The 26,689-nt window shown below is 42.0% G+C and overlaps 2 protein-coding genes across 3 annotated transcripts in view; both read right to left on the bottom strand.

The window, feature by feature from the left end:
* The window catches only part of CRTAM (cytotoxic and regulatory T cell molecule), a 28,969-nt gene extending 21,039 nt beyond the window's left edge, over window positions 1–7,930 (bottom strand). Inside the window, exons 1-2 of one of the 2 annotated variants that reach the window (XM_010830504.1) lie at window positions 7,846–7,930; window positions 150–293 (exon numbers count right to left, since the gene is read on the bottom strand). In XM_010830504.1, the coding sequence (XP_010828806.1) occupies window positions 150–293; window positions 7,846–7,891 (190 nt within the window). In that variant the 5' untranslated portion in view covers window positions 7,892–7,930. Of the gene's footprint in view, window positions 1–149; window positions 294–7,735 lie in introns of both variants that reach the window. The other variant, XM_010830505.1, reaches the window with a different exon arrangement.
* A 13,452-nt stretch (window positions 7,931–21,382) lies between these two features.
* Window positions 21,383–26,689, bottom strand: part of UBASH3B (ubiquitin associated and SH3 domain containing B) — a 70,507-nt gene continuing 65,200 nt past the window's right edge. Inside the window, exon 15 of the mRNA XM_010830658.1 lies at window positions 21,383–25,903. Within this exon, the coding sequence (XP_010828960.1) occupies window positions 25,766–25,903 (138 nt within the window). The 3' untranslated portion in view covers window positions 21,383–25,765. The remainder of the gene's footprint in view (window positions 25,904–26,689) is intronic.

Raw genomic sequence — 26,689 nt, 5'->3', positions numbered from 1 at the left:
AGGCTTCTGGGTGCGATTTACATGTCACAGTAGGTGGGGCCAAGCCCACCATTGGGGTGACTCATGCTGACTTTCTGGCCCACCAGCCTGTCTGTCTGGAAAATCCGTCAGGTTGAGGTCTGGCGGTGGTTTCTTTCTTCTTCACTTACCAGGTTGTTCATTGAAGAAAATGGTGAAGCCCGAGGGGGCCAGCCACTGCAGAGAGGTGGTCTCCTGAGAAACGGTACAGTTTAGAGTGAGCGTCTGGCCTTCCTCTATGGGGACAGTTTCCATGTGGTTGGTCCGAAAGGCCTCTGTGGAGGAAGAGAATTGGGGACCGTCAGACAGGCATGGGCCACACTACACCTGAATTGAGACAGGGGCTTAGACTTGAGGCAACCTTGTTCATCGTTTGATCATTTGTATACATTTGTTAGAGAAACAGAAGCCAAAGTCAACACCAAAAACTGCAAGGAGAGGAGGGAAGCAGTGTGCTAGAGCAATCAAGATGTCTCTTGAAGGAGCATAAGTGAAGGGGTGGGTTTTGATGAAAGGAAAGTTGAACAGCGTCTATGAGGCACTTGCCTTGCCATATGCTGGGAATTGTATCTTCCATGTTACTGATATTAAACTCAGCTTTCAAACTAACGCTCTAAAGCACCAGTTCCCAATCTTTTTGGCACCAGGGGCTGGTTTTGTGGAAGATAACTCTTCCATGGAGGAGGGGGCAATGGTTTCGGGATGATTCAAGTGCATTACAGTATTGTGCACTCCATTATTATTACATCAGCTCCCCCTCAGATCATCAGGCATTAGATCCCAGAGTTTGGGTGGCCCTGCTCTAAAGGAAGAGTGGTTTTGCTCACTTGATGATGAGGCAGTACAGGTTCAAGGTCACAGAGGTCCTCAAGATGGCATCGGTGCCCAGGTCTGTGGGTGTCTAAGCCCATGCTTGTATAACTGGGTCGGACTACCTAAGTGATGAGAGCCCAGAAAATTCAGCTTTTCTGGCCTCTGTTTATAAAAAGGCTGACTCGTGTTTTCAAGTACAGTTGATGGGGAGTGGGTTTCAGATTCTAAGAAAGAATGTTATGTCCTCTGGGGCTCTTGTGAATTACAGAGCTGCTCTTCCTGGGGAGTAGGTAAGCCCCTGGGGTGGAAGAGCTTCTCCACCAGACGGTGGATGTTCTTGGATCTCTTCTGATCTAATATTCCACAGCAGCGCTTTCCTGGGCACATGTAAGAGTCTGTAATTTCCCCAAATCATAACCCCCAGAGAATGAGAAACAATAGTTCTAAGCAGCTGCAAAGTTATCCTCCCAAAGAAGAAATTGATAGAAGAATAAATTGGCTTTACTGCTGATTTGGCACATTTATTGCCATTTGTTATTTTTTCAACTTTAAAATTAAAGAATTCTTTTTCCTGAGGATGAAAAAATTCTTATTGAAAGTACAAAACATGTCTATAAACAGAAGAATACCATGGGGTTATAAAATATGAATAGCAAATGCAATGAATTTTATTGTATCATATTAGCTGTTAAAAAAAAAGGAAAAAGAAATGACTTTATTTCCCTGTGATAAATTTCAAGTATTAGGAAAAGCACATTGAAGAGCTCTGGGAATTAACTGTTACAGACTTTTTAGTTTGTTCCATTTTGAAGTCATTAATTTCAACCTAGCCTCCAGCAATAATCACCCAAAATTATTGTATTCTTATTGACTTTCATGGGAAAAGAGTTAGCTTGAGTCCTGATGGAAAAATACTCATATCATCAGCCAATACTATAATGAACAACAAGGATTCAATAAAAAGAGATTGTTTTCAAAAAAAACCATTGAGGCATAGGCCAGAATTCTGCTTAGGCAGGTCATTTGGAAATATTCTCATCTATAAAATCAACCCATGATTGGGTAATAAGGATAATAGTAGAAATGTATTGAAATGACAATGGAATTTCTTCTAAGGGTAAGCAACTCTTGAGCCAAGAATCTGAGTCTAGACCAACTTGTTCTGTATCATTCCATTATACGATTCTTGCTTTACCTCTAGCCCTTGTGCATGATCTTGCTTCCCACAGATTGAAGCTGCAAGAGGGCAGTGACTGTGCTTTATATTTATCTACAATTCTTTTTTAACAGAAACTGTCACAGTGCAAGCTTGGCAAGTAATGGTCTAATGCCAGCTTTCATGATGACACTGTAACACAGGCAATGGATAGCTATCTTTGCTCTCCTGTTGTTCATAAGAATATTGACAGAGAGGAGGACAGTTACTGCATAAATATATGATAGGATAAAAACTAATGTTAAGCAACATCCCCTGATTTCATCCTTCAGGCAAGAAGTTAACACTCAGAGGCTTTGCCAATGTTCTTACCTTTGATAAAATGATTGTCTTAGACAGGAAGCCCACACTGGGGGAGAAGGGAGAGGTGAGATTTATGTGCACTCTGTTTATGGATAAATGTCTCCCATTTTAAAGGTGTATATATCATTGTCTTTTTCTTGGGAATGCATGCTTATGAATTAAATCATGTCATTTAATCCTTACAGTGTCTTAAAAATTGTATGAAAATGTAGTATGGTGTTTTAGCATATGGCAAAGAATTCTATCTCTCAAGATGAGTGTTTGCTCTTGCTGTTGAGATGTCAGGGTCAGGCTGCTGACCACAGAAGAGGTACCAAGTTCCAGATGGAAAGGACTGCATCTGAGGCTTAGAACACCAGTCATTTCCTCTGCTCTTGGCTCCTAGCCTTGCATTTGGCTTCCTAAGCCTGTTTCTCTTGCAATGTTGTCATGTAGACCCCATGTTTGATTCAGACAGGAAATCATTGTAGAAAGGAAGACTAGCTCAGTGAGAAGCCACTGCACCACACTGCTTCAGCTGCGGTACTTAAAAATATTGGCTAATGTGTCTAAGTCATGTCAAAGAGTAGAAGAGAAGGACAGTGATACCTGAGTTTTGATGCCACATCTTCTAAGAAAAAAGTTCCCCATGATGTTCTTGCTGCTATTGAAAACTACAGTGGAATTTGTCTTTAAAATCTTTTTTTCACCCAAGTTTAGAGTCAAACTTTCACCTTCTTTGTCAAAGGGATTGGGTGTGGGGTATCTTCTTAGCTCACCACTTCCTCCCCTGCAGGCTCTAAAAACATTTATATTATATTCGTGTTCACCTTAGCATTTCTAGAGTAGACAGCAAGTGCCCTGTGCCTACTTGCTAGTTCTCTCTGTCAGTCTTCAGAGTTCTCTGATGTGACTCCCAAATGCTGGACATCCTGAGCTTGGCAATGAATCACTGTGATGTCTCTCCTAGGAGGTCACCACGTATTACTGGTAGGTCGTGTTTATTGAGTGGATTATTGACTTCTGGGCTTGGTCATTATCTTCGTGACTGGGTTCATCCATCCATGTACCGCCATGTGTCATGAGGTCACTAGTTAAGTCTAAGGCTATAGATTGTGTCTGTGTGGTTGGTTTATATGTAGAAAGGGAACGTATGACCTTCACCATCATCTCCACCCTCCATCCCGTGAGCCAATTGTCCTAGGAGTGGAATAGCGTCACACCAAAGCACACGTGACTGACTCTGAAGCTGAAGGGCAAGCAGCAGTCATAACCACCTACCAGAGCACCTGTAGATGAAATTTGCATGGTTCCTAAGAGTCCTTGGTTTTTCTCAAGGTTTGGGGAGTTGCAGTGTATCCACCCTACTATAGGTCATCATGGCAGATTGAAGAAAGGCAAAGATTCTTTTTCTTATAGCCCAATTATTGAATTGCAACAGATACCACCTGCTCCATTCCAGCATTTCTTTGTTGTCATCACTGTCATCCCAAGCCACTGCATGCCAGGTATCTGAGAGGCACCCCAGCCTCTTCCCTCTCCAAAACATCTCTTGAATCAATTCATTCCTCTTATTCTTTTTCCCTACTATCACTGCCTGCATTGTTTTTCTCTTGGACCATTGCAGTAACCTCCTTCTAGCCTCTGCTCCCTCTAACTTACCATTTTTCATCTGCTTCAGCATTACAATGAAAGGAAATTCCCTTGTGGTCCAGTGGTTAGGACTCTGCACACCCACTACCAAGGGCCCAAGCTCCACCTCTGGTCAGGGAACTAAGATCCCACATCCCACAAGCAGTGGGATTTTGCAGTTCGGCCAAAAATTAAAAATAAAAACTCAGATTCTTAAAAAAAAAACTACATATAAAATATACAAATTAAATCAATCCCTTCATTAGAATATTTGCTGTGGCTCCCACTGCTTATATGAATCAGGCCAGTATTTCAGATAATTGGACCCTCTATCTTCTCCAGTTTTATTTGCTGATACTCCCTTTCAGGTGCCCCATGTAAATGGCCACCTGCAAACTCCAGAAATTTTGGACTCAAGAAGATCATTTCCCTTTGTCCATGCTGTTCTCAGCCTCGAATGCCTTTCTTAGCTCCTTCAAGACTTAAGTCAAATTACACCACTTTTGTCAAACCTGCCCAACTCAACTGGCCTTTCGCTTCTCTCTCCCCTTCAGTGACCTCCTCTCTCCTCCAGATCCCCGAAGGCTTCAAATAGACTTTTCTTAACAGCACTTCACACATCACTTTTTCAGTTACGAGTATGTCTCTTGTGGATAGATTACAAACTCCTCATACAAAAGTTGTTTGTATTCCCAGGGCTGAGCACAATCTCAGATTTTAAGTATTTGTTCAATCAATGGCTAAATATGAGTAAATGTATATTCACTAATATATTAATAGGATGCTCACTTTACATTAAATAATAAAGGCTGGAGCTAAGTTAGAATCAGAGACACACAATGAGTTAAGTCTCAGATCAGAGCCTTATTTGTGTTCCCCTTTGGAGGTTAGCAGGCAAAACATGCTTGGATTCAGATCATTACAAAAAGGCATCATTGTTATTCTTTAGACAGACTCAATAGAGAAGATTATGTGTCAAAATGAATCAAATTTTGTCAAAATTGAATGATTTCCAGTATAGCTTTAAAGAATCTTGTCTCAACATGTCAGTAAATGGATGACTCTTTCCTGGTCAAAGGAAATATTGAGAGGACCTTACTCCATCTGCAACTAGAGTGGCTCATGCATCCTACTCTCCATGAAATGACCAGAATAGAGGGTGCAAATTGGTGGGTTTTCATCATCCACAATATAGGAAAATGGGATGAATTTTGAAAAATTCTCCATTCTTACTGTATTTGACCCACCCTAGGGGCTGCCAGTAGGAATCCTGAAAAGAGGGCAGGTTCCAAGATTATAGGTCTTTTTTTTTTTTTTTTTGGTCTTTAAGTTTTTGGCACCCATGGAAGTTGTGCAGTAAAAGAAGGTGTCATGATCTTCCCATAATTCAATTAGCTAAAAACAGCTGGCAATTTATGTTGCCCAAACTGATGATTTCCTGCCTTTTTGCTGATAAGAAAGCAGCATGGTCAGCTCCTATCCTGTTTGGGACCCTGATGGGCATGAGTAAGATTAGGTTAGAGTCGGCTTCCCAGGTGGCTCAGTGGGTAAAGAATCCACCTGCAATGCAGGAGACACAGGCAGACACAGGTTCGATCCCCAGGTTGGGAAGATCTCCTGGAGGACGGCATGGCAACCCACTTCAGTATTCTAGCCTGGAGAATCCCATAGACACAGGAGCCTGGTGGGCTACAGTCCACAGGGTTGTAAAGAGTCAGACACGCCTGAAGGGACTGAACACACAGCACACACACAGTGGGCAACTGGTTCTCAGATACGACTGACCCTAGATGCCCTCCGGATGGCCCCCTTGGGATGAGTTTTCAGTTGAGGATTTTTCAATAATGAATCTTCCATATTGTGCAAATCACTGGCTTTCAAACTTTTGAACCACATCAAGAAATATATTTTCTATCACAGTCCAATTCATACACTCTCCCTGAAAACTTTCTTGAGATAGTACTTTTACTATGTGCTCTGCTGATATTTACATTGTTAGTTACTAGCAGGTTTTCTAACTTCTTGTAACCTCAATTTTATCATATATAAATTAGGGATATGAATACCTCTCTCATTTTTTTTGGCTAGGATAAATGAAATTAACATAAAGTACCCAGCATTGTACATGATGCAATAAATACATTTCTCCCCTTTCTTTATAAACAGTACTTGAGTAATTTATATTCTATAAGACTTATCTTCGGCTTACTTTAGGGCACAATTATTGTAGTTTTTATTTAAAACATTATTTTTGTGAGGTATTTTTGAAAGAAAATGACTACTGAAAAAGTGAAGGTCAGTTAAAGGCTTTAAATTTTGGAATAATAGAAAGCATTCTAATTTTAGCCACTTACATGTACTTTTTATGAATGCATTAGCTCTTCTTCAAGCCACTTATTGAAGAAACTTATTTATTACCAAAATTGAATCTTTATTAAGTGCCTCAGGGTACAGGGACCAAAAAAGAGAGCACTAATTGAAGTGTATAAAGTAGGAAATTGGAATACTGTGTAAAATAGGAAATCTAGTTTTTTTTTTTTAATTTAATTTTTATTTTGTATTAAGAGTATAGTTGATTTACAATATTATGTTGGTTTCAGGTGTATAGCAGAATGATTCAGCTATACATATTTATCAAATTCTTTCCCCCTATAGGTTATTACAGAATATTGGGTAGAGTTCTCTGTGTTCTACAGTAAGTCCTTGTTGATATTCTGTTTTATATAAAGTAGTGTGAATATGTTAATCCCAAACCCCTAATTCATTCATCCCCCTCCGTTTCCCCTTTGGTAGCCGTAAGGAAATCTAGTTTTAAAAGGTACATTCTCCAGATGCAGTTCTATGGTGAAGGAAGATTTAGAAGGAGAGATGCTTCACTTGGAAGATAACTATAGATTTGATATTTCGAAACAAGCAACCCTGTATATATGTGATTTTCTTTGCAATAAAATGATACAAGTTGCAATCAGAGATTCAGGGACAATACATCCTGCCCCCACTTTGGGGTAGGAATGATTTAACCTGTGCTGAGAAGAACTATGTGTCTTTCTTTAATGTTCATAGTGCAACATTAGAATTAAGCATTGAAAATCACATTTGCAAATAATAAGGAAATGTAAAGTGACTCAAAAAATAAGCACAAGATTTTCACTGGAATTATGATTTCCGAACTAATTCAGGGTTGTCTAGCATTTTGCCATTTTCAAAGTACTTTTACAATTGAAATTTGATCCTTATAACAATAGGGTTTGGTAGATCAAACATCATTATCATTTTAATTTCAAGATGTAGAAACTGTTTCAGAGAAATTATTTGGCTCAGGCTTATACAACAAGGAGGTTTTTTGTTGTTGTTGTTGTTTTAAGCTTTTGTTTTGGAGTATAGCCAATAAGCAATGTTGTGATAGTTTCAGTTGGACAGCAAAGGGACTCAGCCATGCATATACATGTATCCATTTCCCCCAAACCCCTCTCCCATCCAGGCTGCCACATAAGTTCGAGCAGCGTTCCCTGTGCTGTACAGTAAGACCAAAGAATAAAAAGGTTTTAAAATGCGAAACTGATGCTCTTTCAACTGGTATACCCTTAAAAGACAGTAGTACGCTTGTTAGTTACACTTTGCCATAACCCAGATTCCACGGAGACACACACTACAATGACCCTTTCTGTAGACCCTTTAGCAATTGAACATGAGATTCAATTCATCCTGTAACATCCCTCCAATGTGTAATCGTAGTGGAATCTGAGAGATTTATGTGGAAAGTGAGAGATTTACCTGAGGTGCTTCTGCAGTCAGTCCTCTATGAGAGCAGTAGACTGACTGATAGATGTGCCCAAACATTAGGTCAACTGAGCATCAAAAAAACACGAGCTCTGAGTCCTTACCTTGTAAGGGGAACCACGCCAGCAAGCTGCAGACTCTCCACCACATGCTGTGCTCTGCTGTTGTCACACTTGTCGACTTCCTCTGGGTTCTGAAATAAATAGAGCAGAGTGGTTTCTCTTGAGAGAGGGAGGCAGTGGCTCTGTGACCTCATCTCACACCTCCTCCCTTGGCTCTGGAAGCCCCCTTTTAGTTAGCTGCCCTCAAAATACCTCCAGGTGGAACATTTAGGGAACCACATGTGTCACCCCGATGGTGGAGACGGCTGAGTGATGTGTTGGTGGCACAGATCTTTCTACCGCACGTGGGTAGTCCTTATAAGTCAGTGAGTTGGAGGGCTTTTGGAGAGCGAGGAGGTGGGAGAGAAATGAAAAGGTTCCTGTGTAGTGATGTCAACTTCTTTTCACTTTTCTAGTTTATTAAACAATTTAAATCAGTCAAGATTTGCTGATTGTTTCTAGCTCTGGCAACAATTTCCTGTAGTTATCAGGGGGCAGAATTCACTAATTCATATATTTACTCATTAAAAAAAAAAATCTATGTATCCATTCACCCCCCCTACCCTTCCATCATTCATCCACCATCCATACCTAGCCATCTTGTTAAGTATTGCTCTAAGATATGAACAGATATGAAAGATAAAGCCTTGTGTTTAAGGAGAATATGATATAGTGGGGGCGACGATATGCAATTTTGGTATTTGATTCTCATTAACCAGATGAATTGAGATAGACTTTATTTCATTTTTTCAGGGACACACAGCACAATACAAATAGACTTATGTTTAGAAAATAGGTTAGTCTGCAATGTTTAGAGAATTGTAAAGGAAATAATATTTACTGGTTCTAGTTGAAATTAATGTTAATATTCTTAAATGTATTGATAGTTTGGGTGGGGAACATTATATCCATCAAAAACATCTTTCAAATATTTCCCCTAATTTAACAGACAGAAAGAGAATAAAAATAAAGAAAATTGAGTTTGCTTGGAGTTTACTGGGATATAATGTCCTGTTTCTCAAATTGTTTGAGGATTTAAATGTCTTGGGCCACCAGCTAAGAAATGCAGACTGGTAGGGTCCACTCCAGACTGATTAATGAGAATTTCACTGGAATGAGTAGCTGCTGGTACATTTAACAAGGTCTCCAGGTATCAGAAGGCAAGTGTGAGCAGCACTGATGGTGAGAGTTTTCTGGAATTGAAACCAAGAGATGTGGGAAGTAGCCCCGTCTCTGCCACTAGCTGGTGTGGCTAGGGCCATAGAAGGTTCTCCTTGTTGAATATATTGAAGTGTATGGACTTGCTTCTAGAAGTGGGGAATCAGTAGATTGCATTGTTGTTCTGTTGCTAAGTCATGTCTGACTCTTTGTGACCCCATGGACTGCAGCACACTAGGCTTCTCTGTGCCTCACTGTTGCCCAGAGTTTGCCCAAGTTCATGTCCATTGAGTCAGTGAGGCTATCCAACCATATCATCCTCTGCCTCCCTCTTCTTCTTCTTTTGCCCTCCGTCTTTCCCAGCATCAGGGTCTTTTCCAATGAGTCGGCTCTTTGCATCAGGAGGCCTAAGTACTAGAGCTTCAGCATCAGTCCTTCCAATGAGTATTCAGGGTTGATTTCCTTTAGGATTGACCAGTTTGATCTCCTTGCTCTCCAAGGGACTCTCAAGAGTCTTCTCCAGCACCACAGTTTGAAAGCAGCAGTTCTTTGGTGCTCAGGTTGCACTGTACCACTTTTCAAAATAGAGAATTGAAGGGTTTGGTTGAGGTGACACAGTCAGTGGCGGAACTGAGAGTACAAACCAAGACTGTTGAGTATTTGGTCTCATTCCTGCCCCCTTCTCCTGCATAAGATTCCCTCCAGAACTTCACGTTCTTCCTGCTATGGCTCCATGGCTCTCTAAGCATTTGGTTTTCCCACCAATGTCTTGTCTCTGCTTTGGAGTGACACTTGATCTGCTCCCCGTTAAGGAAGCCCAGGGGAAGTGCTGTAAGGTGTCTCAGGGCCTCCCTTCAAAGGTGTGAATTGCCTGTGGCTAGTTAGTTGTTTCTCATGCTTGTTTTCACCTAGAAGAATGCTATTCCCTATAGAATTTTCTAACCTTCCTGTCAGAGCACAAGAGGAAAAGGCTTTATTTTTCCTCTTGACACAGTGGTGTCAGATGTGCTCTCATAAAGCCAGAAGCAGGTCTGGACTTAGTTACTGCTTGACTTTTCAGATCTTGAGCTTGTCATTTAACTTGAATGTATTTAAGAGGAGGTAAAAAAAAAAAAAAAATCACTGACAAGAAACAAAAGTAAAAGTGTCTTCATGGAAGTTCTCATTTTAAGCCGGTGAAAAAAAAGCTTTGACCTCTTTGGAACTAAATTCAGGTCCTGGAGAAGGGTCACTTTGCTTCTCTCTTTTTTAATCATGGTTTTCTGTCATTTTCTGTTGGTAAAATGTGGAGAAATGGGCAGAAATGACTTAATGAATACAAGACTCAGGTGACCGGAGAATAACCATAACCCAGGTCAAAAAATAGAACATTGCTAGGGCTTCCCAGGTGGCTCAGTGGTAAAGAATCTGCCTGCCAATGCAGGGTACACGGGTCCAATCCCTGGGTCAGAAAAATCCCCTGGAGAAGGAAATGGCAACCCACTCCAGTATGGTTGCCTGGAGACTCCCACGGACAAAGGAGCCTGGCAGGCTACAGTCCATGGGGTCGCAAAGATTCGTACATGACTTAGTGACTAAGCAACAGCAAAGGACCCCAGAAGCCCTCTTGTATCAGACCCTCCCTGCCTCCCCAAAGATAATCAAAGATTAATAATATCTTTATGTTTACACTGTAAAAATGGTTTTGCCGGTGTTTGAAACTTATATAAATGGAATCATAAACCATGTATTCTTCTGTGTTTGGCTTCTTTCATTCAATATTATGTTTTTGAGACTTATTCACACTCTTGCATGTAGATATAGTACTCTCATTTTCATTGCTGTAGAATATTCTAGTTTATAAATTTGTCACTTTTGTCTGTTCTTCTTTTGTGGACATTTACAGCTGTTTCCAGTTTCGGAGTCACTGAGAGTAAAGCTCTCAACATTTTTTGTCATGGCTCTTGGAGCTCAAGCACATACATTTTGTTTGGGTACTTTCCTAGGAATTATGTGTCTCTTTAAAGTTCTGTTTAAAGTAATTAGCCTCCAATTAAAATAAATAAATTTAAATTAAAAAACATAAAGTTCTGTTAATTTACTCTCCCTCCAGCAGTCCTTGGGGGTTTCTTTATTCTGCCTTATCACCCATGTTTGTCTTTTAATTTCAGCTCTTTGTTTTATTGTAATTTTAGTTTGTATTTTTCTGATATCTAATGAGGTTGACAGCTTTTTTGTGTTTAATAGTCACCTGGGTCTGAGAAGGCAATGGCACCTCACTCCAGTACTCTTGCCTGGAAAATCCCATGGATGGAGGAGCCTGGTAGGCTGTAGTCCATGGGGTCGCTGAGGGTCGGACGAGACTGAGCGACTTCACTTTCACTTTTCACTTTCATGCATTGGAGAAGGAAATGGCAACCCACTCCAGTGTTCGTGCCTGGAGAATTCCTGCTGTCTATGGGGTGGCACAGAATCGGACATGACTGAAGTGACTTAGCAGCAGCAGCAGCAGTCACCTGGGTAACCTTTTTGTGATGTATTCATTCAAGTCCTTTCCCCATTTTCTTTATAGGATTGTCTGCCTTTTACTTGATGGAACTTCTTTGTATGTTCTAGAAATAAGCTCTTTGTCAGTTACAGGTGTTGGAAATACGTTTTCCATGTGTGTGCCTTACATTTTCACTCTCTTAAAATCCTCTTTCTCTTTTTCAGCTACACTTCGCATCATGTGGGCCCTTAATTCCCCAACCCGGAATGGAGCCTGTGCTCCCTGCTGGCAGCGCAGTGTCCTGGTCTTTAGTTCTACTGTTGTCCAGTTTGTCACTTTTTCTTCTTATGATTGGTGCTTTTTGTGTTTTGATTAAAAAATCTTCCACTATCTTAAAAAAGAAGTTCTGAGATTGAAACCTAAGTCTACAGCACAGTTTGTCCCAAATCTGTTGATGTAACGTGGTTTTAGTACAATATTCATGAATCAAATGGGCTTTTGTTTGAGAATGGAGACACATGAAATTTGCCAGGTGTTTGTTTCACAGTAGGCAGGTCGACTTCCTCATTCTCTTTCAAAACACAAATTTGCTGTTGTTCTTCTGCTCTGAAGCTTTTAGCGGCTTCCTTTTGCCTGAAGGCTATAGTACAAATTGTTTGGCAGGTTGTTCGAGGCCATTCACACTCTGGCCCCAATCTACTGTTTCAGCCTTCTTTTCCACCCTTGCCCCAAACCTACCCATAGACAATTCTTGTCCTAGATCAAGCACACAGCACATTTTCATGCTCACAGTTTACAGTGCTGTAGTTCACACTACCCTATCTGCTTAAACTGACCTTGTGTTTCTGAGGAGACTCTATTTGTCTTCTGAGGCCCAGCACTTCTCAAAGAGGAATAGTAATTAGTGTTTAAGAATATGGACTCTGGAACCATCTCTCTGGAATCAAAGCCTGAAGTTTTCTTATCTGGGAAATGGGTAGAATGACAGCACTCACGCCCATGGTTGATGTGAGAGTTAAAGGATGTGTAGAGGTTCCCAGGTGGTGCTGGTGGTAAAGAAGCCGCCTACCAATGCAGATGACATAAGAGAGGTGTGTTCAATCCCTGGATCAGGAAGATCCCCTGGAGGAGGGCATGGCAACCCACTCCAGTAGTCTTGCCTGGAGAATCCCATGGACAGAGGAGCCTGGGGGGCTACAGTCCATAGGGTTGCAGAAGAGCTGGATGTGACTGAAGCGGCTGAGTACACACAGTGAGTGGAACAGTGCTGAAGAACCTTCCTGCTAATGCAGGAGATACGGGTTCCATCCCTGGGTCAGGAAGATCCCCTGGAGGAGGAAATGGCAACCCACTCCAGTATCCTTGCCTGGGAAATCCCATGGACAGAGGAGTCTGGTGGGCTACAGTGCATGGGGTCGCAAAGAGTGGGATGAGACTGAGCGTGCGCAGTAAATACTATATGAGTTAGCTGTTGTTATCCTCTGCTCTCCCAGGGAGGGGAAAATTGATTCTCCACTTTCTTTGCCCCCATGATAGTTTCTTTTTAGCATACTAGATCTTATCCATTCATCTGTCAGTGGACATTTAGGTTGTTGCCTTGTCTTGGCTGTTGTAAACAGTGCTGCAGTGAACACTGGGGTACATGTTTCCTTTTGAACCATTATTTTCTCCAGATACACGCCCAGGAGTGGGATTGCAGTATCATATGGTAGCTCTATTTTTAGTTTTTAAAGGAACTTCCATACTTTTCTCCATAGTGGCTGCACCAATTTGCACTCCCACCAACAGTATGGAAGGGTTGCCTTTTCTCTACAGTCTGTCTAGCATTTATTTGTCAACTTTCTGATGGTGGCCATTCTGACCTGTGTGAGGTGATTCGTCTTCTCTAATAATTAGCAACACTGAGCATCTTTTCATGTGCCTGTTGTCTCCCTGTATGTCTTCTTTGAAGAAATGTCTATTGAGGTCTTCTACCCATTTTTTGATTGGGTTGTTTGTTTTTTAGATACTGAGCAGTGTGAGCTTTTGTATTGATATATTTTGGAAAACAATCCTTTCTTGCTTGCATCATTTGCAAATATTTTCTTCCAGGTCATAGGTTGTCTTTTCATTTTTGAACGGCTTGCTTTACTGTGCCAAAACTTTTAAAGTTTAATTGGGTCCCATTTGTTTATTTTCATTTTCATTACTCTAGGAGATGGATCCAAAAAATATTTTTTGCCATTTATGTCAAAGAGTGTTCTGCTTATGTTTTCCTCTAAGAGTTTTATAGTATATGGTCTGACATTTAGGTCTTTCTTCTCCCACTTTGAGTTTATTTTTGAATATGATATTAGAAAATGTTCTAGTTCCATTCTTTTGATGTAGCTGTCCAGTTTTTCCCGTGTCACTTATTGGAGAGACTGTCTTTTCTCCATTGTATATTCTTGCATGCTTTATCATATATAAACCGGCCATAAGTGTGTGGGTTTATTTCTGAGCTTTCTGCTTTGTTTCATTTATCCATGAGCCAGTACTGTACTGTTTTGATTACTGTAGCTTTGTTGTTTAGTCAAAGATCATAGGAATCTTTTTAACAGTGTTATTGAGATATAATTGACATAATGAATTGTCTATATTTAAAACGGACAATTTGATAAATGTCGACATATGCATATACCTATTAAATCATCATCACTATCAAAACAGTGAACATATCCATCACCCCCAAAAGTTTCCTCCTGCCTGTTGTAATCCTCTCTCTTGTCCCTCTCTATCTCCCCTCTTCAACAACTACTGATCTGCTTTCTGTCACTGTTCATCTCAAAATAATGTATTGAGGGTTCATTCCTTTCTATGGCTGGGTAGTAGTTCATGATATGAATTTACCAGCTTGCCCACTCACCTGGAGGTGGACTTCTGGTTTGTTTACCATGAGATAGGCTAAATAATTGATTATTAAATTGAATCAGTTGTAGCAAAACTTTAAAATAAGAGGAACCACACTGGCTTTTTGTGATAATCTTCCAATTTACAGAAAAAGTTCAAGGTTAGCAAGAGGTGTTAAGTAAATGCTGGTCCTTAGTTGGCACCTGGAGTGTACACTCAGGAGAGCTCCCCAGATTCCCCCTCCATTCCCCAGAGGCTGGGACATGTTAGGTGGGTCCTTCTCTGAGAATTGCCTCCAGTGCAGAGAACCATTTTATCTAAGCCATTACCTCCTCCAAGGGCCCCCTGAGAGGGGCTGAAAGGTTTTGTGCCCTTGCCTGCAGGTGGAGCAACTCTAAAGAGAAATGGTCCAGCTCCAGAGCTCCCTTCAGGATCAGGGTTGGCTGAGACCTTTGTTGCCATCACCCGAGCTCAGTGTCTCTCTCTGCCTCATCTCGCTTCTTTAACAAGTGTTGTCCTGAGGCCACGGCTATAAACCCCAGCACACAAATCTCCATCTCAGCATCTGAAATAGGTTGGCAAATGAGCGAGTGAAGGAAAGGAAGACTGAATCCTCTATTTGAGATAGAAACACTGCTCTTTTTCTCTGAGCCTGAAAGGATGTTTGTCTTACAACTTTTCAGAGCATTAAAGATTTTACTTTAAATTGTCCTCTGGAAGATGATGAATGTAACTGTATTCATCCCCGGATGTGCTATCAACCGGTCGCCAACCTTGAGAAATGTCACAATAGTCCACTGGACTCAGAGATGACAGATGGTCCGTGGGGGAAATGCTGCAAGGCAGACTCTGAGTGACATGCCCTTGTGGTTTGCATCATCCCTCCCACTCTCAACACCCTCACTTCAGCCTGCAACCCACAGGGGGCTCAGCAGGGGAGGTAGCAAGCTGTGGCTGCTTAAGAGTGGAGGGAAAAGGTGAGGTTGGAGCATGGTGGTCAAGGAGTGACCATTTACCTATTATTTTCTAATGGAAAAGTGTCTGCTGACCACTTTGTGTGTGGGAGGTCTCAGCGCCAAAAGCCCGTTTGTCACTTTGATCTGCGTTTTATGAAATCCCCATAATATGCTTTTGTATTCATAGGAAGTAGCATTCGATAGGGTGGGGGTGTTGGGGGACAGATTTGAGAGAAATAAACATCATCATCCTGGTCAGCCTAGGTTGTCAGGAAGAAAAAAAAAATCTGAAAAGATTTATCAAGTAGGTGAAAGATGGACTATTTGAAGGGTCAGAAAAGACAGGGGATTTCCCCATGTGTAGAAGTCTCTGGGGTTTTTGGTGCAATTACAAGAGGGGCCTAAACTTTCTTCTTGACCTTTCATGGCTCCTGTGACAAATCCGTGGCCTTTCCCAATGCCAGGCCCAGAGATGAGACCTGACTTGCATTTCCCTGCAGATACGGGATGCCCCATCACGCTGTGTCTGGATTCTCCAAGTACTGTCATTGACGTGGAGTGCTTGGGGAGTTTCTAAACCAGAGCAGCAGCCTCTACAACTAGTTATTTTCCTTTTAATAATTTGTTGATGTGGACCAGTTTTAAAGTCTTTGTTGAATTTGTTGCAATATTGTTTCTGTCTTATGTTTTGGTCACGAGGCATGTGGGATCTTAGCTCCCAGACCAGGGATCGAACCTGCACCCCCTGCAGATGAAGTCTTAACTGCTGGATCGTTAGCAAAGTCCTTATAACTGGTTACTGATTGAGAAAAGGGCTTCCTAGGAGCAGCAACAGAGAAGGCAATGGCACCCCACTCCAGTACTCTTGCCTGGAAAATCCATAGACGGAGGAGTCTGGTGGGCTACAGTCCATGGGGTTGCTAAGAGTCAGACATGACTGAGCGACTTCACTTTCACTTTTCACTCTCATTCATTGGAGAAGGAAATGGCAACCCACTCCAGTGTTCTTGCCTGGAGAATCCCAGGGACAGGGGAGCCTGGTGGGCTGCTGTCTGTGGGGTCACACAGAGTCGGACACGAGAAGCGACTTAGCAGCAGCAGCAGGAGCAGCAAAGCTTAGCGGGATAAGGGGGCAGGAGGCAGATAGACCCGGACTTTTCACCTGGATCCTGTCACTAGCAGCCGTGTAGCCCAGAGAAGACTACTTGTCTCTTGGAATCAGCATCCTCATCTGTAAACTGGGGAGAATAATCACAGGATAAGGTGACTGGGAGGTCTGAATCAGAATCCAATGTGGCCAGCAGGGCAGCACATTGAAGATGCTCCATAAATCTGCAGACCTCGGGGGACTGGGGCTGCATTTCATCCCCATGGGAACCAAAGCAACCGAGATGCACTTGGAAAGGACCAGCTCAGCTTTCGTTCTTAAGGCTTCTGCCTACAACTTAATGTAATCAAACGGATCATTCTGAAAACAGAACCCAAGTAAGAGCCAGTTTCAGAAGGAAACTGTGGTTTGGGGGAACGGACCGCAGAGCAGCACGCGCCAGCTTCTGGTCTTAGTTCACAGATCTCCCAGAACAAATGACTTCCCTTGGTGTCTTCATGTGCAAACAGGGGGGTTGGATGAGAGCAGTGTTCTGAGGAATCCAAGTATTCACCAGGTGCCTCAGGGTTCTGAGATAGTTTCCTTAAGATTTGTTTCAAAAATATTTCAAAACTATTTGCCCAGGCTCTGGAACCAGGCTGAAAATGCCTGGGATCTCAGATCTGGCAAATCCAGCTATGTGACTTTGGGCACGTTGTTGATTCTAAGACTCACCTTCCTCTTTTGTAAATTGGGAACAAAAATAGTATCTGGAATAGGGTTGTTGAGAAGATTAAAGACATTTACACAGGTAAGATAGGGCTTCCCTGGTGACTCAGTAGTAAAGAATCTGCATGCTAATGCAGGAGACCTCGGTTCAGTCTCTGGGTCGGGAAGATCCCCTGGAGAAGGAAATGGCAACCCACTCCAGTTTTCTTGCCTGGAGGATTCCACGGACAGAGGAGATGGGCGGCCTGTAGTCCATGGGGTCGCAAGAGTCAGACACGACTTAGCGACTGAACAACAACACAGGTAAAGGACCTAGAAAAGTGCCTGATAGAGATCAGCCCCCCAAGAATGCTGGCTGTCACTTTACCAGCTACTGGACATCACCGATGTACTCATTTGTTATGCATTGGGAATGGTTTCTGTGCTGGATTCTGGGCTTAGAACAAAATCCAAATGCTTCATCTTGGTCCACAGCAGAGGTGGGCAAATTTTTCTGTAAAGCACCAAGTAGCAAAGATTTTGGACTCTGTGGGTCTTGTGTCCTCTTGTACTCACCTCTTCTCTTGTGTCCAGGAAGCAGCCATAAGTAATATGCCAACCTGTGAACATGGCTGTTGCCAGTAAAACTTTATTGTGGGCACTGGAATTTGGCTATCCTACAGTTATAGAGTTATGCCCTGACATAATATTTTTTTTAATTGAAGTATAGTTGATTTACATTGTTTTGCCAATCTCTGCTGTAACAGCAGAATGATTCGTTTTACATATATATATTTTCTTTTTTAATATTCTTTTCCATTGTGATTTATCCCAGGAGACTGGATATAGTTCCCTGTGCTATGCAGTAGGATGTTGTTTATCCATTCTAAATATAATGCTTTGCACTTACTAACCCCAAATTCCCAGTCCGTCCCTCCCCTCACCCTGCTTGGCCACCACAAGTCGGCTCTCTATGTCTGTGAGTCTGTTTCTGTTTTGTGGGTTCATCTGTGCCATCTTTTAGATTCCACATATAAGTGGTATTATATGGTGTTTGTCTTTCTGACTGACTCCACTTAGTATGACAATCTCTAGTTGCATCCGTGTTGCTGCAAATGGCATTGTCTTCTTTTTAATGGCCGAGTCGTATTCCATTGTGTGTATGCACCCCGTGTTTATTCATGAATCTGCCAGTGGACATTTAGCTTGTTTCCATGTTTTGGCTATTGTAAACAGTGCTGCTGTGCACATAGGAGTTCATGTATCTTTTCACATCTAATTCTTTTGATGCTTTTCAGCCACTTAAAATTGTAAAGACATTCTTATGACAGATGCAGGCTGTGGGCCAGATTCTGCTTGTGGGCCATGCTTTTCCGAGCCCTGGTATACACGGCCCTGTTTCTGGGTCTGCCCTGCTCTCCAGCCTCATTTTTGCCCACTTCCTGCCATGCTCGTGAAGGTACTTCATGTTCACCACCTGCTAGGAACGTTGCATTCAGTCAGTACTGTAGAGTGAAGGATAAGTTCACTACCTCAGGATCTTAGTATCTTAACATTTCTTTTCATTTTTGCACTACTGTTTTTAGAAATACTGTTTTATATTGGAGTATAGCCGATTAACAGTGTTGTGATAGTTTCATGTGAACAGTGAAGGGACTCGGTCATACATATACTTGTATCCATTCCCCCCCGCACTCCCCTCCCATCCAGGCTGGCACATAACACTGAGCAGAGATCCCTGTGCGATACAGTAGGTCCTTGTTGGTTATCCATTTTAAATAGTGTGTACGTGTCCATCCCAAACTCCTTATCTCTTCCCCCCTCCTCCCCGCCAGCAAGCATAAATTTATTCTGAAAGTCTGTGAGTCTCTTCCTGTTTCGTATATAAATTCACTTTTATCATTTCTTTTTACATTCTGCATGTAACAGATGCCACATGATATTCTTCTCTGACGTACTTCATTCAGTATGACAATCTCTAGGTCCATCAGTATCTTTTCTCATACAAGTTAATAATACCTGATCTCACTTACCTTGTAAAATCATTTTTCAGATCAAATGAGAATGTGCTTTTAAAATTATCAACAGTTATACAAATAGAAATCATTAGGGCAGCCTCTTGGACAAATCACAGAATTCAAGCAGCACACCCACTTTTTACTCTTTTTACTACAGGAGCTAAATTATGGGGCAAATAGGAAAGTGACATCAATATGAATGAGGCCATTTTTATTCCTTGTCCCTCATATTCCCCATAGACAAGAGGAATGGCTAGATCTGTGATTTTACCTTGGCCTTGGCAGAAGTGATTTCATTATTATCATGTAGTATTAGGTATTTTATATTATCCCATTTGACACTCAGGTGGCGCTAGTGGTAAAGAACCTGCCTGCCAATGCAGGAGACTTAAAAGACATGGGTTCAATCCCTGGGTCAGGAAGCTCCCCTGGAGGAAATGGCAACCCACTCCAGTATTCTTGCCTGGAGAATCCCATGGACAGAGGGACCCGGCAGGCTAGTCCATGGAGTTGCAAAGAGTTGGTCATGACTTAAGTGATTTAGCATGCACGCATAGTGAAGTGAAAGTGAAAGTCGCTCACTTGTGTCAGACTCTTTGCGACCCCATGGACTGTGCAGTGCATGGACTTCTCTAGGCCAGAATACTGGAGTGGGTAACCTTTCCCATCTCCAGGGGATCTTCCCAACCCAGGGATCAAACCCAGGTCTTCCGTATTGCAGGCTGATTCTTTACCAGCTGAACCACAAAGGAAAGCCCAAGAATACTGGAGTTAGTAGCTCATGCATGCATAAATATGCTTATATGCTATAAAGAATTATTATATGCCCACTTTTACAGGTGAAATGAGTTTAAGGGACCTAAAAAGAAGCTGAGGCAGGATCAGAACCCAGCTCTATCTGACTCTGGAATTTGGGCTTCTTCTGTGGTACAATATCAAGTTCCTCTCCACTGATACAAAGACTTTCCAGATTGTTCCATCAATACAATGACAACCAGCAGGCTACCTAAATCTTGGCATCCTTTCATGGCCAGGAGCAAGCCATCTGGGTTTTCCATGTTTATTTCAGCAAAATGATGTATTCTGTTTCTTCCAAAGGGAGATAGCTTTTTGGTCCTCAAACAACTTAAAAAAAAAAAAAAAAAAGGCCTTTTTGCTGATTTCAGCTTAAATCCAAAGCACAGTGATTTTCTGTGGATGTACAGGCAGCCTTCACACATACCACAAAAGGGCAAAGTGGGCTTGGGAATCTCTGAGGCAGAGAAAAGCCAAGAACCAGCCGCAAAGTGAACCATACCTTGGTCTTCTGTCAGCTATGAACACTAGCTGTTAAGTCCCCTACCCTGCTGGGGTAGTCCTGTGGTGCCAGTGAAACCTGTGCTCATGTTCTGGGTATGAGTTTGCATATATGGCTTATTTTAAAACCTATTAGCTCAACATATCATTACTTTCCAGGTGGAGCTAGTGATAAAAGAATCCACTTGCCAGTGCAGGAGATGTTAAGAGATGTGGGTTTGATCCCTGGGTTGGGAAGATCCCCTGGAGGAGGAAATGGCAACCCACTCCATTATTCTTGCCTGGGAAATCCCATGGACAGAGGAATCTGGCAGGCTACCGTCCATGGGGTCGCAAAGAGTTGGACACGACTGAGCGTCTGAGCAGAGAAACTCAATTATGATTGATATGATGATCATGACTTCAGAAATGGGGTCTGTGGCTTTTAATAGTGTGGAACCCAGTTTGAACTGGAATTGCCCTCTCTCTTACCCAAATTCTTTCTCTTTGCATTGTTCCTGGTACCCCTCCTCCAGATGGGTAGTGTTGAGGGATGAAGGCTTGCATGTGGGGCAGAGGAAGCGTTTTCGAGCTCACTCTTTCACTCCTGGATGGCATTTCACCTCTTCAGCCAGGATGTCTCAGACAGATGCCCAACCAGAAGGGACTGGAGGCCCACGATGCTGTTGGAGCATCCTCTTCATTTCCATCAGCAGCAAGTGGTCCTCTGGTCCTCTGAGGGAGGGGTCTCACTCTTAAAACACTATTGATCAGGGGGGATTTTGTAGAAACTAACATCTGTGGTTGGCGGTTTGTTATGTCAGTGCATATTGAAACGTCTCTGGTCATTAATATCTGGGCAACGAGACATATTATTAATAAAACGCCTTTGGTCAATAAGTTGTTAATGGACACTGATCAAATAATAATGACCATAGTAACATCTGAAGACATGGTAGGAGTAGAGACCACTCAATGTAATATAAGACTGCGCTGGATCGACTGAGGACACAGTTTCTCTTTATTAAATCATCTGGGAACCACTTAAATGGAGATGCTAATGGGGTGGATGAACTAATTACAATGGTGCCAGAGCTGTGTCGAGGAGAGGACGAGCACGCGACCAGGAAACGAGACGCCACAGGTAGTTTACAAGGGAGCTGGCAATACAGTCAGGTGTGGGTTCCCTTTTTTATAATTACAAAGCCTTGTCACAAATAAATACACCTGAATCACACAGAGAATTAATGATACAATAGCCTTATAAAGGAGAAAGAAACCAATACACCTCCCCTAACAGCAGGTTTAGAATGGTCTTTGCGTAACCAAAATGCTTCAGGGTGCTGTTCCCATCTTGAGTGGTAACCAAAGGAACAACCAGTACATGTTTCCCATTATACATACATACATATATGTATATGTATATATATATGTATCCTGTACAGAGTCCAAGAATAGTTGAGCAGTTGTAAAATTCAAATTTCTGTGTAATGGCAACTAAATGGTTCAGTATAAAATCATTGTAAGAACTGATTATATATTGACTATCCATCATAATTTTAAGCCTACATACACCGAACAAAATATTATATGTATTTAAAAATCAAGTTATTTCCTCTGCACAGAGGTTTTTCCTCCCTTCCCTTAAAGTTTTGTTATAGCCAGTCACTTCCCTAGGAAAATTCAATATGTTGACATATTAAAGAGGCAGATCCAATTTTAATCCTAAGTTTAAACATGAAAAGCATCTGCCATCACTAACAAAATATCCCGCATCACCTTTCTAAAGTGAACTTTAAGCTAAACAGCACAGACATTAAGTTGCTCTTTCCCCACCCTCCTCTGCAGATCACACCCCTCCTGGGGAGGCAGCCCTCCTGGCATCTCTGAGCCTTCACACACGCGTGCAGGACTACAATTTAAATGCAAATAACCCTGAGCCGCATTATCTGAGGAGCTGGTGCAGACACAGCACAGTTGTGACTGCCTGCGAAAATTAAAGGGGGTTCATCTGTATTCTGACACACGCGTGACTTAAGAGTATATTCAAAAGAGCAATTCATCACTGCTTTCAAATTAAACACTGGAGTTGCTGAGTGCCTAGGTTACGTGGAATGCCTCCCCATTGATCACATAGGGCTGCCTTTCTACAAAGGCAACGAGATAGGAACTTCTCTGACTGTAGTTTTTCAATTAGTCCCGATGACAGTAGGTGACTGAAATAAGAGACTTGGTTTAATATGAACACAGCTAGTTGAGTGGAAAAGATACATTTATGATAATACTAAGCACAACTGGATGACAGTCTATATGCATTTCAGATTCCACTGACAGGAAAACGACCACATCAGCCTAAAATGCAAGAAAACAGTGATTTACCAAACTGACATCACTCCAGAAGATATTTTTTATTTTTATTTTATTTTTTTGCAAAATCATCTTTCAAATATAAGGTTACTTTAAAATAATTCTTTGGTTAAAGTATAATGAAAATAAAAACTAGAAACTCCTCCAAGCCTTTCAATACAGGGTGAAAAATACCCTCTCTTTCAGCCATCAGATGGCCATTTAATCAGCCATTCAGATTCTATGAATCTAAATGTAATGGAAAACACTGTATTCTGAACTCCTTGCTAGGGTGAAGGAATGTGCTCCTAGCTACCATTGCAGTGAGAGAGAAGGAGCCTGGGAAAATGAAACCCCAGCTTGTGCATTAAAATGTGCCAATTATTCTAGTCCACAGAGGAATCGACGTGGCATTTTAAAATCACTGAAACCAAAGTCTATCTGTGAATAATACTGGGTTGTCAGCGGGATGATGTGGCACACGTGTGAGAGCAGCCGACTGTTTCAGACTTTCAAGCCCAGATTAAATCCTTTAATTTCATCTGTCTATTTCAGATAACTTTCTACATTAAAAAAAAAAAAAATTCCTCTTACAAGCAACCATTTGCTGCTTCTGTCTAGCATTTCCTTCCATCTCCCCTTCCTCCTTTCTCCTAACTCCCCAAAATATTTGTTAATAAGCATCAGCCTCAGATCAAAAAGAACCAGCCTGAACTTTGAGTTGTGATAGACAGCAACTGAGAATTTTAAATGGATATGAAATCACATAATACAGTTGTCTTTTCTCTTTCTTATATACATAGATGCAATGTAATTTCCAAAGAATTTCTCAAATAGGGTCGTCCGAGTTTAGTTTTTCAAGTAGGTAAATGTGGAAAAGGAGAATTTCATGTGAATTGAGATCATTCAGGCCATTCTGATCAACAATCTGGGTCCTCAGAGGAATTAACCCTTTCACTCAAGGTTTTCCACCTAAAATTATTCAGAAAATTATTTCAGAGTTCTGCCTTCCTTTGCTCACACATAGGACTGCAGCCCACCTAAACCACCTATCAGGTCATCAAAGGCCTAAGTCCACAGAGAGGGAGAGAGAGGGTAAGTTCTGAACTGTCTTCTGTACAAGTACAGATGCTGCCCAGCACACACTGCTACACTTTTCAAGGAAATCGGAGATGAGATGTTCAAGCATCATTCTGAGCACTGAAAGTCCATGAAAATTTGTGGAGAATCTAATAAACATTACAGATCTGGTGACAGTGGACTTACCTCAGTACAAATAAAAGAAGGACTGGCCATAATGGGACTTTTCTCTTAACACCTGTAATGTACTTCCCCCGTTTTGAGCTGAAACTTGTAATCAATCATGTCAGCAGAGTTACTTCTAGATCCAGAAGATGGATCAGTGGGCAGTGCTGGAAGAAATCAAGGTTTGTTTCTTAAAATATAAAATTCATGACATCTTTCTCTAAGTGACTTAAACCCAACAGTGATCCTCCTGCTAATTAACATGCGTAGCCAGCATCCTTTCACTTCCTCCTGTTTTCAAGGATCATCAAATTCTGGTTTCAAATGGGAGCGCAGATCTGTTTTTATATACCATGTGTTTTCTGCATTTGGGTTTTGAAGCTTATTTAATGCTACAATATACACTGATCTGTTTTACATGAATGCTCTCTTCAAAGGGCTGGGATTTCATTTTGCAGGTATATCCTACAGAGTGAACTACACTGTGCCAGACCACTGTCTGCTACCGTCGACAGTCAGCTAGTCACACAATTAACTAGGCATCAATAACTGATGTTTTGGTTTGATTGTCGTTTATTTTTCTTTTAAATAAACTCCCTCTAAATTCAGGAAGCAGGTGTGACGAGCTACCACAGGATGTGGTAGCTCCCAACTTTCCTCAAGTAGCCCTACCTACCTATTTTAAATTATCATAGCAAAACAGACGAACTAACACGACAGCACAAGCAGCAGTGTGGTCGTGACTGTCATCATTTAAGTTCGTTCCCTGACTTCGCAGTACATCCCTGGCTGTGATGGACGTGTTTGTGGATGTTCTGGTCGACATGTACTGCGAGTGTATGATGACCTGACCCTTGGTATGGTTTGGAAAGATGTCCATATTGCACAAGAATGAGCTTCTTGCTGACTCAAAGGATGTATCTGACATACATCTTTTGAAAATGTCAACATCCTTAACCAGTTAACACGGTCTAGACTCTTGGGGCAAAGGCGAGCAAATCGCAAATGATTCAGAAGTGCTGTGGCTTGTTAGGCTACAACACGAGTCACTCCAAGTCACTTGATGTTTTGCAAGTTTGTTGCGCCTACAATTGAATGCTTCACACGTGCATCTTATCTTCCTCCTGAGTATCCAAAAGTGCTTTGGAGAGCAAAAATGCTTTCTCTCCGTTTCACAGACAGAAGCAAGAGGGTAGGACCGTAGCAAGAAGCTGCAGTCAGCTGTAGAGAAAACGTGATGGGGTGGTACCGGTGTAAAGGTTAGGGTCCCCGAGCAGGGGTCTTGAGCCAGCAGCACTAGTGTGTGGGTCGCACTGAGCGTTGAAACTGATGGGAAGCCACAAGTTTCCTAGTAACCTTGAAGGAATCCTGCAGCTTGGCTTTCACTGGAGCACGGAGTCTAGAAGAAAATCCCATCCCCAGCCTGGCAGCTTGGAGTCCCTCCAGCTGGACCTTCCTGCATCCTTCCTGAGGGTGGGCTGGCGGCTCCCTCTGGGAGGACCCAGGCTCCTTAGCCAGCACATACGGAAGTGAGAAAAGACCCTCCACGGTAGCAGGTGCCCTGATGTAGGAAGACAATTCTCAAAAGGGTCCAGAGAGAATGAATTTTATCCCTGAATCAAGTCTTTCTCTTCTTGACACAGTCTCATCCTAAGAACTTTAAAGCCTGAAAGATGCTGAATTCTTCTTTGTCCACTTAGGATGTGGTGCAGACTTCCCCACTGGTACTAAACACACACACAGACACTTCTCCCCATGCCTTCCTCAAGCTGCTGCTTCTCGTTCGCTCGCCCGGTTACTCTTGTAGCAGGGTCTCTCTCCAGTTGAAGCCCCCGGTCGGTCCATGGGTCAGAGGGAGAATTGGCGGGTCTGTCAGCTGCCAGATTCCAGTTTCTCCTAATTCTTCACAGGAACAAAACCCCAAGTAGGGGATCTGAAGGAAGACAGAAAAGGAAGGAAAATAGAAAACAGAGGCTGAGTGCTTTACTTTTTACCTGGATGAAGGAAAATTCAAAAGAATGAATGGGGCCTTTGCAGGCAAGCATCCCCTCCAAAATATCACTAAAGAAAATGAAATGGATACAACTGATCCATTAGAAGGAAGAGTATTCACAATGCAAGAGGAGTCTTTGGAAGGGATTTGTTGAACAGTGGGCTCTCCTAGTATAGATAAGTAACTGTTTATAGATGCTTTCTTAATAGCGTGGGAGGTAAAAGCAATCATGCATAAAGCTAAGGTGCTAAGAATTCCTTCCCAATTGCAAGTCAGGCTGAAAATGCAGCTCAAAAGTTTCTGAAATTATACTCGGACAATGGGAAAGATTATTCAAGTTTTAAAAATGTTTCATCCTGCTTTATGTCTTACTATCATTTTTTTTTGGCATGTGTATCTAACGTTCAAAACTGAAGCTCTGCCCTTCCTACCTTCAGTAGGCATGGCATTTCAAAACTTATTCGTGTGTGTGTGTGTGTCTGTCCAGAGCTGCATTTATGAATAAGACAAAAGTCTCTGCCCTCAAGCAACTTACAGACTAACAGAAAGGAATGACACATGAACAATCTTTTTAAAAATGAGAAAAAAATTGCAATCAAGTTTGAACTGGTTTCTCTGGGGACAGATACAGGAAGCATGTAACTCAGGCTGGAGGGAAGCATGCGTGGGAGGATGGCTGATGGAAAACCTTCCACAGGCAGGAAGAGGAGGAATCCAGATGTGCTA

This window comes from Bison bison, unplaced genomic scaffold, assembly GCF_000754665.1.
Source record: "Bison bison bison isolate TAMUID 2011002044 unplaced genomic scaffold, Bison_UMD1.0 scf7180017864518, whole genome shotgun sequence".
NCBI classification, from domain to species: domain Eukaryota; kingdom Metazoa; phylum Chordata; class Mammalia; order Artiodactyla; family Bovidae; genus Bison; species Bison bison.
Note: the sequence above shows the minus strand (reverse complement) of the source record. Positions and strands in the feature narration are given on the sequence as shown.